Raw genomic sequence first — 13,944 nt, forward strand, 5'->3', positions numbered from 1 at the left:
TACTTTGGCCTTTGACTATATACACTTAAGTTTGATGTTTTTTCCATGCCCATGCTTTACTTTCGTCACTGAAAGAAAAATGCTTTGAAATCCCCACCAACCTCAACCAGTGGTCCATGTCATTAGAGGACTATCTCAAGGATGAATTCAGCCCCATTCCGAGGCTGAGTTGGGGTTGTCACTGATGGGCAATTTGGGGACCCAGGAGAGGACTTGGCAGCGGAGAGGGCCTGGGAGGGGCACCAGGCAGGGGTTGGAGTGAGCCCCCTCTGACCCCGCACTGTGATAGGGCTTGATTTCCTGGGAGCCACTTCTGTCCCCTGGACTTGGTTCCCTCGCTCACATAATCAGAGGGGTTGGTACAGAGATCTCCAGGGCCTGCCTGGTCTTTAGAACTTGGGAGCAAGTATGTAGCTAATCCCTGACAAGGAGGAGGCCAGGGATTTGCTGTCAGAGGCAGGTGGAGGTCTGTGGAAGTGTGTGTGTGTGTGTGTGTGTGTGTGTGTGTGTGTGTGTGTTTGGAGGATGGGCATGTTGGAAGAGGGGCTGCATCTCAGATAATGAGGAAGAAGCTATAAAGCCGAAGCTATATACACAGGAAATAGATGTGAAGGAGACAGATGGGAAGCAGACTCTTTAGCACTAGCCAGGGACAAAACAAAACAGAAAAACCAGAAAGAAAAATCTCATCCACAAACCCCAGGGCAGCCAGGGGAGGACAGGGAAGCACGAGAGATGGTGCCTGAGCTGCTTATAATTTTCCCCACAGGTAACACACAATATAAATTGGGAATCAGGTGAGCATATGTGTGTCCCCAAGGACCTGCCGCTCTGAATCATCAAAGGCCTCTTCATCTTCGCAGATGGTAATGAGTCAGGATATGGTTATGTTCAAGGATTTCCCAGAGTGAAAACCAAGTAGCCCAGCCAGGGTGGAGGCAGGGAGGGACCATCCGACATGGTGCAGGAAGCCACAGAGGCTCAAACCCGTCCCCACTTGCAGATTTCTTACAGCCTTGTTAGAGAGGACATAAAATACAGTGAAAGCAGAATTTATACATCGGGGCTCTGTTCCGAAGTGCAGTAAAACCTCATTGCCTCAGGCTCTGGGGATTTAAATGTGGTGAATATTGTCAAAAGGATGAGCTAAATTTTACCTCTAGATATTAAAAAAAAAAAAAGATTTGCTAAACCAAATCAGATCAATTGTACAGAAGCAGAATGTCCCTAAGCATTTTTGAAAAGCCGAATTTTAGGTGGATTTGTACAAACAGTGGCGGGGATCATTCTGGTGGTCCTTTGTATTCCTTAGGACTGAGCCAGGGGACCTCTGGCATCCTTTCCAAGTTATCAATGAGGATTCCTAACCTCGTCTCTCCTTTCAAGTTCATTTCCACTTACCATCTCCACTCAATACCAGTCATGTTGACATTTCAACTCCATTTTAAATGGCTTTCAGACAAAACCATTTAAAATCCCAATATCCAATCACCTTTCTTGCCGTGGAGAAGATTGAGAATGAGGCTTGAGAGGAAGAAAATAGCCTGTTCCTTGCAGCGGGGAGGCTTTGTGGATAGAGTGAGCAGGAAATCAGATGGGGAAAATTGAACAGCACCCCCTTCCTTCGGAGGCAGCTGCTTGTAGGAGAGCCGAGCTGTTGGGTTTGGAATAAACTCCTCCCTGAGTCAATAAATGAAGTTTGGATAGCACTCTGAGCTCACAACTCTAAGAAGTGCCATGACATTTGATACACCCAGATTGAGGGACTCAAGAGTCCAGAGTTTCATAGAAGTATCTGGTATGTCATTTGCCATTTAAAATATCCCTCCTGCAGCTACCCTCCTAGATGAAGGTGAGCTCAATTCTTGCCTCATTTGCAGGATGGAGTGCTAGTCTTTCACGTGATGTGACTTAAGGGTACAAAGTGCCCCGTCTGCACCAAACAGCTCCCTCTTCCAGACAGTTGACCTTGTTAGAGCCAGACCTTGAGAAAAGGCAGGTATGTAGGGACTGGGTTGTTAGCTCGTGTGCATCCATTCACTCCCACATGCAAGGGGGTCTTCTGCTCCTGCTGCTTCGCACGGCCATTCGGCCCTGGAGGAGGGGAAGGGGGTTATACAAAGACATTTTGTCGTGGGATGCTGACCGAAGACGCTTATTACAATCCAGAAGGGGGATAGGTCAGACATGTAAAAGGTTACTACACAAGGCAAAATTTGATCACTGGCATGCAACAGAGTGTGAATAAAATGAGCACACAGGACAAGGAGAAATGACCTCAGCTTAGCAGATCAAGGAAGACACGGTAGAGGCATGGGCATTGACCCTGGGGAGATGGAGAGAGGGACATCGAGGTAGAGAGGACAGTGTGAGCAAGTGTTTGTGAGTGTGAGCAGAAAATGGAGCCTTGAAGGAGCAGGGCACAGGACAGGCGAGTTTTGATGACCAAGGGGGAAATGAAAAAGGTCTCCCCTCAGGGAGCAGCCCACTGAAGGAAGACCCGAGAGGGGGGTCCTGGGTCCTAGGTTCCTGAGAGGACACAGGGTGGGGCGCTGGGCCATCTAAAGGAGAAGGGGAATGTCCTGAGGACATTCGGGGAAATCATGCCATGTACCAGTGTCTGGAGCTGGCTTCCATCCCTCGCAGTCTCAGAGCCAACATCTCTAAACTGGGGGCAATTATCCTGGACCAGCCTACATCCTGGAACTGGAAACTGTGAAACTGAGTAAAGTGTCAAGTCCCTTACAGGTACAGGGGGCCACAGAAGAGTGTGGTGAGGCTCTTGGACCAGACTGCCTTAGTTCAAACCCTGGCTCTACCACTCGCTAACCATGTGCCCTTGAAGAAGTTAACCTCTCTTTGTTAGTGTCCTCATCTATAAAATGGAGCAAAGCTTGTACCCCTGGGACATAGTTCGTCACCCAATTTAAAAATGGTTATTATTCCATTAAAGGGTCCTGTTCTTGCTTTTGACATTTAAGTTATGTCTCAAATATAAAAATGGTCTTCTCTACTGTGAATCACATTGTGTTAGCTTATTTTTAGTAGTATATAATCAGAAACAATTTCCTTCCTCATCTACATATTTCTCAAGTTTTAGGTATTTTAGGTGTGATTAGCTCTTTTTTTAACGAGGTAAAATTTACATTCACAGATGTAATAACTGAGCATACGTGTGTAATCATCATATGATCGGGATTTAGGACATCTCCATTTTCTTAAGATGGTCTCTCACCCCTCACGTTCCAATCAGTCTCTACCTCTTATAAGTAACCACTGCTCTGATTTCTATCACCAAATGTTAGTTTTGCCTGTTTTATACTTTATATAAATGGTGTTATACAGAATGTACTTCTTTGGGTCTGGCTCCTTTGGTCAATGTAATATTTATGTAATTCATCCATGTTGTTACATATATCAGTAATTCATTTATTTTTATTATTGAGTAATAGTCTGTGTATAAATATTCTTTGTTTCAGGATTAGGTATGATGTTAGCCAGATGTTTTTTGTAGTTGTCCTTTATCAAATTGAGGAAGCTCCCCCCGCATTCTGGTTTGCTGAGTGTTTTTATCATGAATAGGTGTTGGATTTTGTCAAAAGCTTTTCTGTATCTGTTGGTGGTTTTTCTCTTGTATTGTGTTAATATGGTGAAATACTTTGATTAATTTTCTAATTTTAAACTAACCTTGCATTCCTGGGATAAAATTTACTTCTCATGATATGTTATCCCTTTCATGGATTGTAGCTCAATTGACTAATATTTTGTTAAGGATTTTTACATCTTTGTTCATGAGGGATATTGGGCTCTAATATTCTTTTTGTGTAAGGTCTTTATCAGGGTTTGGTATCGTAAAATGAGTTACAAAATGTTCTTTCTTTTCTATTTCTAAAAGTTTGTGTGAGATTAATATTATTTCTTCCTTAAATATTTTCTAGGATTCACCAGTGAAGCTATGGAGACCTAAAGTTTTCTTGATGGGAAAGCGGTTTACCATCATTATCATCATCATTTTTATTTTGAATTTCATTTCTTTAATAGATCCTAGACTCTTTAGCTTTTCCATTTCTTTTTGTATCAGTTTGGTAAAGTGTTTTTCAAGGGATTTGGCCATTTCATCTGATTTGTAGAAACTTTTTGAGATACAGTTATTCATGATATTTTCTTATTTTCTTTTTAATGAAATGATATCCCTTTTTTCATTCTGATATGTCGTAGTTTGTATTTTCTTGCTTTTTTTTCCCTTGGTCGTTCTTGCTACAGTTTACCTATTTTATTAATTTTTTTGAAAGAGTTAACTTTCAGCTTTGTTGGCTTTCTCATTTCCTTTTTTATTCTCTTGGTTTTAATATTTTTTGGTTGTATTTATTTCTATTTATTGAAATATAATTCGCAAACCATATAATTTACCCACTTGAAGTGTACAATTCAGTGATTTCGGTACATTTACAAGGTTGTGCAACCTTTACCACTATCTAATTCCAGAATATGGTGTCACCCCAAAATAAAGCCCACACCCATTAGCAGTTATTCCCCATTGCCCCAGTCCCTGGCAACAACTTATCTACTTTCTATCTCTATGGGTTTGTCTATTCGGGGCATTTCATATAAAAGGATTCATATGATACATGGTCTTTTGTGTCTGGCTTACTTCAATTAGCCTGACGTTTTTAAGACTTGGGTTTAATTTCATCTTCTTTTAGGAGCTTCTTAAGGCAGAAACCTAGATCATTGATTTTAGACTTTTTTCTTTCCTGCCATAGGTATTTAAAACTATAAATATTGTCATGTTGTATTTTCATTATCAGTCAGCTAGACATGTTTTATAATTTCTCTTTTGTTTAATTCTCTGATCATAGGTTATTCAGAAGGGTATTGTCTAATTTCCAAATATTTGGAGCTTTTTAAGATCTCTTACTGTTATTAATTGTAAGTGAATTCCAGTGGGGTCAGAGAACATACTTTGCAGGATGTCAGTCATTTGAAATATATTGCGACTTGTTTAATCACTGAGCATATGGTCTATCTTGATGAATAGTCCATGTGCATTTGAGAAGAATGTGTATCTTTCAGTTTGGGGTGAAATGTCCTAGGAATGCCAATTAGGTCAGGGCGGTTGACGGTGTTGTCAAATGTTCTATATCCCTAATGATTTTCATGTCTAGTTGTTTGTAATTATCTCCTGTAATAACACTTTCCCCTCACGATATTCCTTAAATAATACACTCTCTGAAAATCACCAGCTACTCAGAAAGCCAGACTTGGGTTATGCAGAGTCCCTGGGCCCCCCATAAGGGAAGGTTGCCCCTTCTCTTCCCCCATTTCTCAACTAGATGGAGGCTCCATCTACTTCAAACCCTTTATTTTCCACAAATCTCATTCAAATACAATTTCCACCTTCACTCATTTATCTCTCCTTTCCTCGTCCTGTTAATATCCAGGTACACAGAGTAGAAACTCAGGCTTATGTCAGAGATTCATCAGCAAGGCAGGGGACAGGGCAGGGATTATAAACCCCATCTCTCTGGCTCAGCTTAAACCTGTATTTCCTTCTAAGTGCTCACTCAAACTCTGACTTTGCTATGTAACTAACTGATGGCCTCCGTTCCTATTTTTCAGACCCAGGCACTGAGGCAGAGAGAGCATGGGATTTCCCCTCGAGCCAAGACAGCACCAGCCACACAGTCAGCAACCGCCAGGTGTTAGGTTCCCTCATTATTGTGACAGATTAGAGGAGCCTGTGGTCCTAGTGATCCACAAGCTGTACAGAGTCCCTGCTCTATGCCAGGCACTGGGCATATAATAAGGCCTGGTGGGAAGGTGACCTTTTTACATTCTTAAATGGGGTAAAAATATTGTTAAAGTATTTATAATATAGCCCTGATTTTATCTTAAACCTTGGTTTGGAGAAAAAAAAAAAAAAGCCGGTGAGTGGAAACTGACTTTCAACTAAGCTACTGAGCCCTTCTGCTTTGAAAAAAAAAGTCAAAACACTGTTGAGCCACCGTCTCAAGGGTGGATCAGTCTAGGCAGGAAGTAGACAAGGGCTGAGGGTAAAAATGATCACATGATATTCTCTGTCTTGGGAGACCCTTCTGGAACTGTCGCTGCGAGGAGAAGTGGCTGCCTGGCACTGCCGGGATGGGGCCTCCAGAGTGGCCCCTCCACTAACTGCAACTGTTCCCGCAGCACCTGTGGGCCCTGCTCCTTCAGGCGTCACCCCTACCTCACGGCTGCTCTGTGCCAGGCACTGTGGGGGCCCTGCTGCCCGCCCCAGAGTGTGGCTCCAGGTGTTTTCGCCCCATCGTCTCATGGCTGGCAGAATTCGGGGTCTCAGTAGGAATCCCAAGGAGGATCAAGTAAGGCTCAGCCCACCAGCCCCCCAACCCCTGAGTCCACGGAGTCCCTGAGAGTCACAATCTGCTCTGTTCTTATCTCTCTAGAAGTCTGCAGTAGGCGCCTGGGATGCAGAGCATAATTCTTATATTTACATAGCACTTTACAGTGTGTAGAGCTGTTAACATATATCACCTTTTTCACTTGACCCCAAAGCAGCCCTGTAAGGACTCAGGCATATCTCACCTTCTCCTAGACCTTCACGTAGCCCCTGGACTCCCGAACCACTGGGCTCCAACCACCCCTCTAGGCACTCACGGTACCAAGCCAGATCTTCGGCATCCTGGAGGGCATTTTCACTAGAATGACTGACAGGCAAGTCTGTCCTTTCTGTGCCCCCACCCCCAAAACCTGCTCTTGCTCGCATGCTCCCCTCCTCCACCAGTGGCCTCACCACCCATCCAGGAACCCAAGTTTGAAATCCAGAGGCACCCTCGTCCTGCCCTCTTGCTCACTACCAACTCCAGAATTCACTACCCACTCTCTGAACCGACGTCATCCCTTTTTTCCAAACCCACAGCCTCCCCATTAAGACACAGCTTCCTCCCTGGGCTCCTGGTCTGGAGTCCTGACATCCCGAGAGTCCTTTCCAAAACCAGATGTCCCTTTCCCATTCTCCTACTAAAAGCATCGTCAACTCCCATTCACTTACAAAGCCTAAATTCCAAACCCTCGGTGTTTGGGCCCTGCCTGCGCTCCAGGCCACTCCCACCCCATCCCCAGCAAGCACTCCCAGCTCCCTAAACCCTTGATGCACTGCCACACCCTCACATCTGTACTGATATTAGCCCTTCTGCCTGGAATGGGGCCTTTTGTAGGTTTTGTCCCAGCTAAGAAGAGCCAGCTTAAATATCAGCCCATCGCCCGTGCCCCCGCAGGAAAATCTCGTCCCTGCCCCGTGCGCAGCCCAGCTTCATCTCCGTGGCCCCAGGGCGGCTGACTTCGGGCCACACCAGCGCTGCTGTCGCTCCCACCTCCCCCCCATGGGATCTTCTGCCATCTTGTCCTAACGAACCCTGACGAGGCCTCTCAGGGCAGCTTCCGGAACTCCTGGTCTATGTGGGCTTCCCTTTTGCCTCATGCTGCCCTGCCCTGTACCTCCCTTTCCAGAATATTCATCATGCTGCTCATGGTGACTGGTGCAATGTCTGGCTTCCCCTTAAGACCATGTCTTTTTAACTTATTGCTGTCACGCCCATGTCTAAAATAACACTTGGCACAGAACTGGCCCTCACCGAATACTATTATCCGCATGAATGAAAAGGGAGTGAATGAATGATAAAATGCTGGATTTACAAAGCACATGAAAATGTAGCTTTTAATGACCCGGAAAAAAATTATGACATCAATGAGACAATTAGAAATTTGATCACTGACGGAATATTTGATAGTAGGAAGGAGATAATTTTTAGGAGGGATGTAATATGTGGGTTTTTAAAAAATGGAGTCTTTGTCTTTCATAGCTATGTACTGAATATATTCAGATGAAATGGTGTGGCGCTTGGGCTTTGCTTCCAAATAATTTGGGGTCTGGGGGTAGGAGGGGAACAAATGGGACAGAATTGGCCAGGAGTTGACAGGTGTGAAGACCACACTGGGAGAGCCTGGGGGCCAAGGCACTACTTTCCCAACTCTTGTATGTACTTGAGACTTTCCATCATAAAAAGCTGATAATAAAAAAGGGATCAGGCCCAGCCATGGGTGTAGGGGGGAGAGCTGTAGCTTTTATGTTATGAGTAAAGGTGGGTAAGATAACCGAGGAAGGCACTGCAATTCAGGGGAATTATTTCCAAGTCTATTCTTGAGCACATTTCCAGCAGCATTTTTGCTGAGGGCCTTTGTAAGAAGACAATTTTATGATCATTTCCATATCATGAAAACACACGCATCAAAGCAGGAGAAGCCCGGGGCATTTTCAGCGCATTCTGCCTACTCTTCGAGGTCCGCATTGGCTTGCTCTGGGTGGGAGGGGGGACATTTACCACCTGGGACTTTGGACAGAGAAGATCTGTCCCCACCCTCTCCCCCAGGTGGTGAGGGGCCTGTGTGTGCTGGGTACAGTGGGGGATGTGGGAGGCACAGCACAAGCACAGAGCTGGGTCCACAGCCAGTGTGGGTTGCAGAGGCTGTCCTAAGGGTCCCCTCCATTTGTCCCCTTCTGTGGGGGCAATGCTCACCCCCTTGTGGGCGGATGACACCTAGCCCACAAGCTCTCAGAGAGGAGGTGTGGTGCAGGGCCAGAGTGCACATACAGGCCCAGGCATCCTGGGAGGATCCCAGGACTGAGAGGACTGAGGTACTCTGCCTCCTTCACCAGGGATGGCAGAGAAGTCTCCAGATAGTTCTATTTCTCATCAAGAGGGAGAGCTCCTCCATTTTAATGGGGAAAAGAAATCTAATTTGGAATCCGGGTAGTCTCCATAGCCATGAGTGGGGTCATCTTGTCCCCCATGCCCAGGCGGGGGCCCTCCCGCCTCCCAGCATGCCGTCACTCATCTGGCCCCATGGATCCTGGCTCCTCTCCTTCCCCTCTCTTCCCTGCAGCCTCTGCTCCAGCCAAACCGGGGGCCTCCCAGTCAGTGCACTTAACTGGGATTTCCCTCCTCTGGCCTCTGGTCCCATCAGTCCCTCACCTAGAATGGCCTCGCCTCCCGAAACAACCCTCCCTCACCCCTCCTTCTGCATCTCCACACGTGTGAGAAGGAAGCTGCCATCCCCTGAACAGGCTGCGGTTTACGGCCCACCCCAGGGCACACCTTGGCCCTCCTGAGTCGGACGACATTTCCCCATTATGTCTGCACACATCTCTACTCCCCTATCCGATTATGAGACCCTGGTTTGCCTAGGAAGCCCCACCCATGCAGTCATGCTCAGAAAGACCGTGTTCTACGAAGGGCTTGGGCCACACGCGGCCCTTCTTGCTTCTGACCTGGGGGCCAGAGCTGGACTCCCCGTTGTTTGCTAGAGGATGAGGTCAGCCTTCCTCTGGGGCCCCAGAAGACCCTCTGGGCTGGGAGGTCAATGGAGGGTTCTTGTCATGGCTTCTGAGGCCTCTTCCAGCCCTGGATCCCCCTTGGATGGAAAGCTGGGGGTGGGGGGCTTATATTTGGGGACACTGACCCAAAGAATGGCGGTGCCACAGTGGAGGATTTAAAACCCACTGATGAGTGAATACCTCCAAGACAGGAGCTATGTCATGTTCATTTTGATGACAGGGCCCAGGGCTCAGCATGGGGCTCAGTTAGGATCCCTGTCTTGAAGATGCTGAGACATGAGTGCAGCATACAGAACTGGGGCAGTTTCTAAAATACCAAGTGCCCCAGCTGAGCTGTGACAGGAGTATGCACATGGTACAGCTAGGGAGGGGAAGGCTTCACAGAGGAGGTGACATATGAGGTGTACCTTGAGGGATGGACAGAGTTCTCAAGATGGAGCGTGGGGGTTGTTCCAGGCAAAAGAAATAAGTGTCTCAAGGTCTGGAGATATACAGGGCTTGTATCTTTGGGGAATGGCAGGAAATTCAGGATTATGGGAATGCAGTGGGGTGGGCTGGGGAGAGGAGGAGGGAGAAGTCTTTGATAAAACAGACCTTTATCACCGGTTCAATCACCAGTTCAGGGGAATTACTTGGAGATCAGACCCAGCCCCCAGACATCGCCCAACTCACACATCCAATCCCCAAACCCGGTATCTTGGCAAGAAATCTTGGGGATGGGGAGCACGGGGAGATCACAGGACCAGCCCCAGAGAGTCTGTCGCTACTTCACGGACAGCCCAGGTTCTCCCCAGGTTTGGGTGGGCTGAGCACTGGACAGAGCTTGGCCTAGAGGAACTTACAGGCCCATCCACCCTGTGTTCCCTGGTTCTGATTGGTGCTGAGAACAATGTTAGCAATTGAAAAAGGACAGACACTAGGAGAATACTGCTTCTCTTTGAGTAGTGACCTGCCATCAAGAGGCAGCCCACTCCTGATTCTGGCTGCAGGCCTCTGAGTTAAATGGGGACCACGGTCTCATCTTGTTCGTGTGAAGCCGAGGCTCTGGGGCTCTGGGGCTCTGGGGCTCTGGGGCTCTGGGGTCTGCGTGCGCGACTCGGACTGGGGGCCAGGCCTTCTGGTGTCTCCTGTGTGACCCAATGGACTGTAACTCCTGCAGGCAGGGGCTGCGTCTTCACCCCCAGGGTCCTAGGCCTGTCCACAAATATCAGCACGTTCAGTGAGTGGATGAATAAGGGCAGGATTAGGTTAAGAGTGGCCTTTGGGTAAGAGCTATGAGCTGGAGGTGGAGCTGGGCGGTGAGCGTGGTGTGAGCCTCAGTGTGGGGTGGCCGGCCGACCCGTGGCAGGAAGAGAGGGGTGGCCAGGGACACAGCTGGCGAGTGCCCAGCCCACATGGGAACAGGGGTCTCAGGGGTCTCAAGGCCTAGGTTCCTGAGGAACATCTTAGCCGGGGGGGGGTCCCTACAGAGCAGAGGACAGGCCCGAGTTGCTTGCTCCTGGCACTGGTCGGGAAGCCCTCAGAGGCGCTTCTCCTCTCCCCTTCGGAAGTTGGGCTGGAGAGAAGATGGCTTGGGAGCCAGCAGCTGCCCCCAAGGAGCACTGGAATGGGGGCCTCACAGACATATCAGTCATCTGAATGCCCTTCCCTCGAACTCCTCCAACATCTATTGTTTCACTGAAGCAAGCCGGTGAGGCAGATGTTATCCACATGCCCATTTTAAAGATGAGGACTAGAGAGGCGAAGTGAGAGGCAGAACCCAGTAGGACCAAGGGCTTCCGACTCCTTATCTAGAACTTTTTCTGACACAGCCCCTAAGTGTCCTGGGTGGCACCGCACAGAAGGTCAAGCTATGTTTCAGCCAGCTCATCCTGTCTGCTGGGCCACGGCCAACAGACCCAACCCGCTAGGGCTCCCTCACCCAGTCTGTCGCTGAGCTTCACTCACGGGATTCAGGGAACTCGGGGCCATCCTCTCCCTCTGACTATTCACCAGTTTCTCATTTCCCCCCGCAGCTGTTTGCTTGGACACCAGCGGTGTACGCCGTGAGGTGCTATGGCACATTCAGAGGGTCGGTTCCTCTGAATTGTTGTTAATGTTGGTCTTTTGGGGGTGTCTGGTTGTCAGCTGCTGGCTGCAGCAGAAGAATGGGGGAGGCATCTCTGCTCCGGTTGTTATAAAGGATGCTTTCTGGAAATCTGCTTGCCACCGGCCTATTCCTGCTGCCCAATGCCTTCCCCAGAGCTCTGTCTGTGGCCACCTGCTGCAGGTACACAGCTTGGAAGTGGATCCCTCCCCTCGGTCCAGAGGGCCCAGCGTGCAAAGAGGCAAATTCCTGTGTGTTCCGTTGAGGCTGGAGGGCTGGCCCCAGGGCTCAAAGAGAAAGGGGGGCATCAGAGAGACAGCGTGCTCCCCCCCGGTTGGCCAGGAAGAGGTAAAGGGGCTTGCAGGATTGAGCACCAGGGCTGGGGGTGAGGTTCTGTGCCTCAGCCCCTCCACCAACGCACACGGATCTCTTTACAACAGGGCCTTGGTGTCCCTGCCCACAAATGCGCCTGGTTTCTGCAGCGGGGGCTCTCCTGTCGTGGCAGCAACAGCGTAGCGCCCTGTAGCTAAACAGCCGGGCGCTGTGCTGTCTGTGGAACACAGGGACACGTTTCACAGATGAAAGCACACATTGCTTTTTCTAAAGCCAGCAGGTGGCCCACAGAGATCCAGGGTGCTGCAGACAAAGCCGTCCTCGGGCTGGTGTGGGAAGCAACAGGCAGTAGTCTGCCCACCCTTTCCTCCCCCACCTGCCAGCAGGGGCACTGTGATCCCCTGCACCCCTGCCGATTCTGTGCACAACCTGGGCCTCCGTCCAAATGCGGGGCGTCCAACTGCGGGGCGATGTGGGCACCAGGGCTGTGGCCCCTGCTCTCACCTCTCCCTCCTAACCTGGGCCTGGGCCCGATGCTCACTTTGCTCTCTAACCTGGTGGGCTTCTCTCAGCTCCTCCCCCCCCCCCGCCTTCCTCAATCCCTCTCTGGGAAGAAGGGCCATGTCTAGTGAGGCGTGCCCTGGCCTTTGGTGAAAGGCCACCAGAGATGCCCCTGGCCCGGAGGGCTGGGCTGTGGCCAGGCAGAGGCAGAGGTGGGTGGGCAGTAAGCACAGGAAAGCCTGGCCTCTTTTTTTTTTCTACTTAAAACCCGCAGGGGCTGCCCACTGTCCTCGGGGTAAAGACAGCCTTGGCTCCTTGGTTCTGCCTGTCTCTCCTGCCTCAGCTTCTGTACTCACTCTGGGCTCCAGCCTCATGGATCCTCTCTCTATTCCCTGTTCCACATTCCAGTTCCTCTCCCAGCCTTGAGCATCCTGTCCCCTGCACCGGCTCTGCCCTCACCTCCTCCCCTTGCTCCCTCCTGCTAGTCCCTTGGGTTTCAGCTGAGGAGCTACCTCCCCCAGGAAGCCCTCCTTGACCATCCTGCCCCAGCCCGAGTTGGGTGCTGCTTCTGTGGCTTGCATACCGCCCTTGTCCCCATCCTCATCATATCGCGCACCTGTCCTACTTGTCTGCCCACCGATCCTTCTGTCCCACTGGAGGTGGGCTCCTCAAGGACAGAACCTGGGTCATGCTCAGCCCCCAGCCTTGGCACGTAGATCAGAGTAAATGGCTGCTGGATGCACAAGTGGGGAGGAGGATAGGAAAGGAATTGACAGAGGGGAGGCCAGTGGAGCTCGCAGGATCCCTGCCTACCAGTAGATCTGCAAGAAGCCAATAGTATTCTCAACCAGAGAGCCCCTGGCTGCCTGGTCTCTGGGGAGCCATGCTGCGGCTTCCAGTCTGCAGAGCCCACCCCCACCCTGTGCCCAAGGAAATCCTGTGGAGGGAGACGCAGAGGAGGAGTGGGCCTACAGAGGCTCTGCGGGGCTAGGCCTCTTCGCCCTGGTCCCCCTGAGCTCAGAGACGGGGTCCTCACTTCTACCTCCCCAGGACCCCATGCCGGCAGAGGACTCTGCACCCTACCAGGCACATGGCACGTTGGCCAGTGCAGGGAGGGACGGACCCAGATGCACACATGGCAACACGGGGGACCCTGAGTGACAGGAAATCACAAGTGGCCAGTCAGGCCAGGGGCAGATGGCTGCCCATGAAAAGCCTCATCGCCCCAACCCTGCTAGAACTTTTCCCATCCAGCCTCCTTTGCCCTGCCTCATCCCCATCAGCCCAGAGCTGGGGTCCCTCTGAGACAGGGGCTTCCCTACCTCGGAAAGTCACTTTGGCGATCCTGTCGCCCCTGCCCCGCAGCTCCGAGACCGTCTTGAGGTGGACAAGCAGAGCCATGCTGGTGTGTGGAGTCTGGACACTGCCGGCCGGGCGGGAGCAGCCGGGAAGGAGTGAGCCCGGCGGAGCTCGGAGCTCGGCTGCACGCACACGCCTCCCTCCTCGCTGCGCCGCTGCCTCCGCCCCCCCGCGCCCCCTCCGATGCTGCCCACAGAGACCCAGGCAACCGAGTCAGCCAAGCTGCTCCTTCCCGCGATTCACAGAGCCTCGCAGCCCTGCCAGCCCCCGCCCC

The 13,944-nt window shown here is 50.4% G+C and overlaps 1 protein-coding gene across 3 annotated transcripts in view; it reads right to left on the minus strand.

The window, feature by feature from the left end:
• Window positions 1-13,712, minus strand: part of OTOF (otoferlin) — a 92,761-nt gene extending 79,049 nt beyond the window's left edge. For all 3 annotated transcript variants that reach the window (XM_021697310.1, XM_021697307.1, XM_021697309.1), the window contains exon 1: window positions 13,634-13,712. In XM_021697310.1, coding sequence (XP_021552985.1) covers window positions 13,634-13,712 — 79 coding nt within the window. The remainder of the gene's footprint in view (window positions 1-13,633) is intronic.
• Between the last annotated feature and the right edge of the window lie 232 nt (window positions 13,713-13,944).

This window comes from Neomonachus schauinslandi, chromosome 10 (genome assembly GCF_002201575.2).
Source record: "Neomonachus schauinslandi chromosome 10, ASM220157v2, whole genome shotgun sequence".
NCBI lineage: Eukaryota > Metazoa > Chordata > Mammalia > Carnivora > Phocidae > Neomonachus > Neomonachus schauinslandi.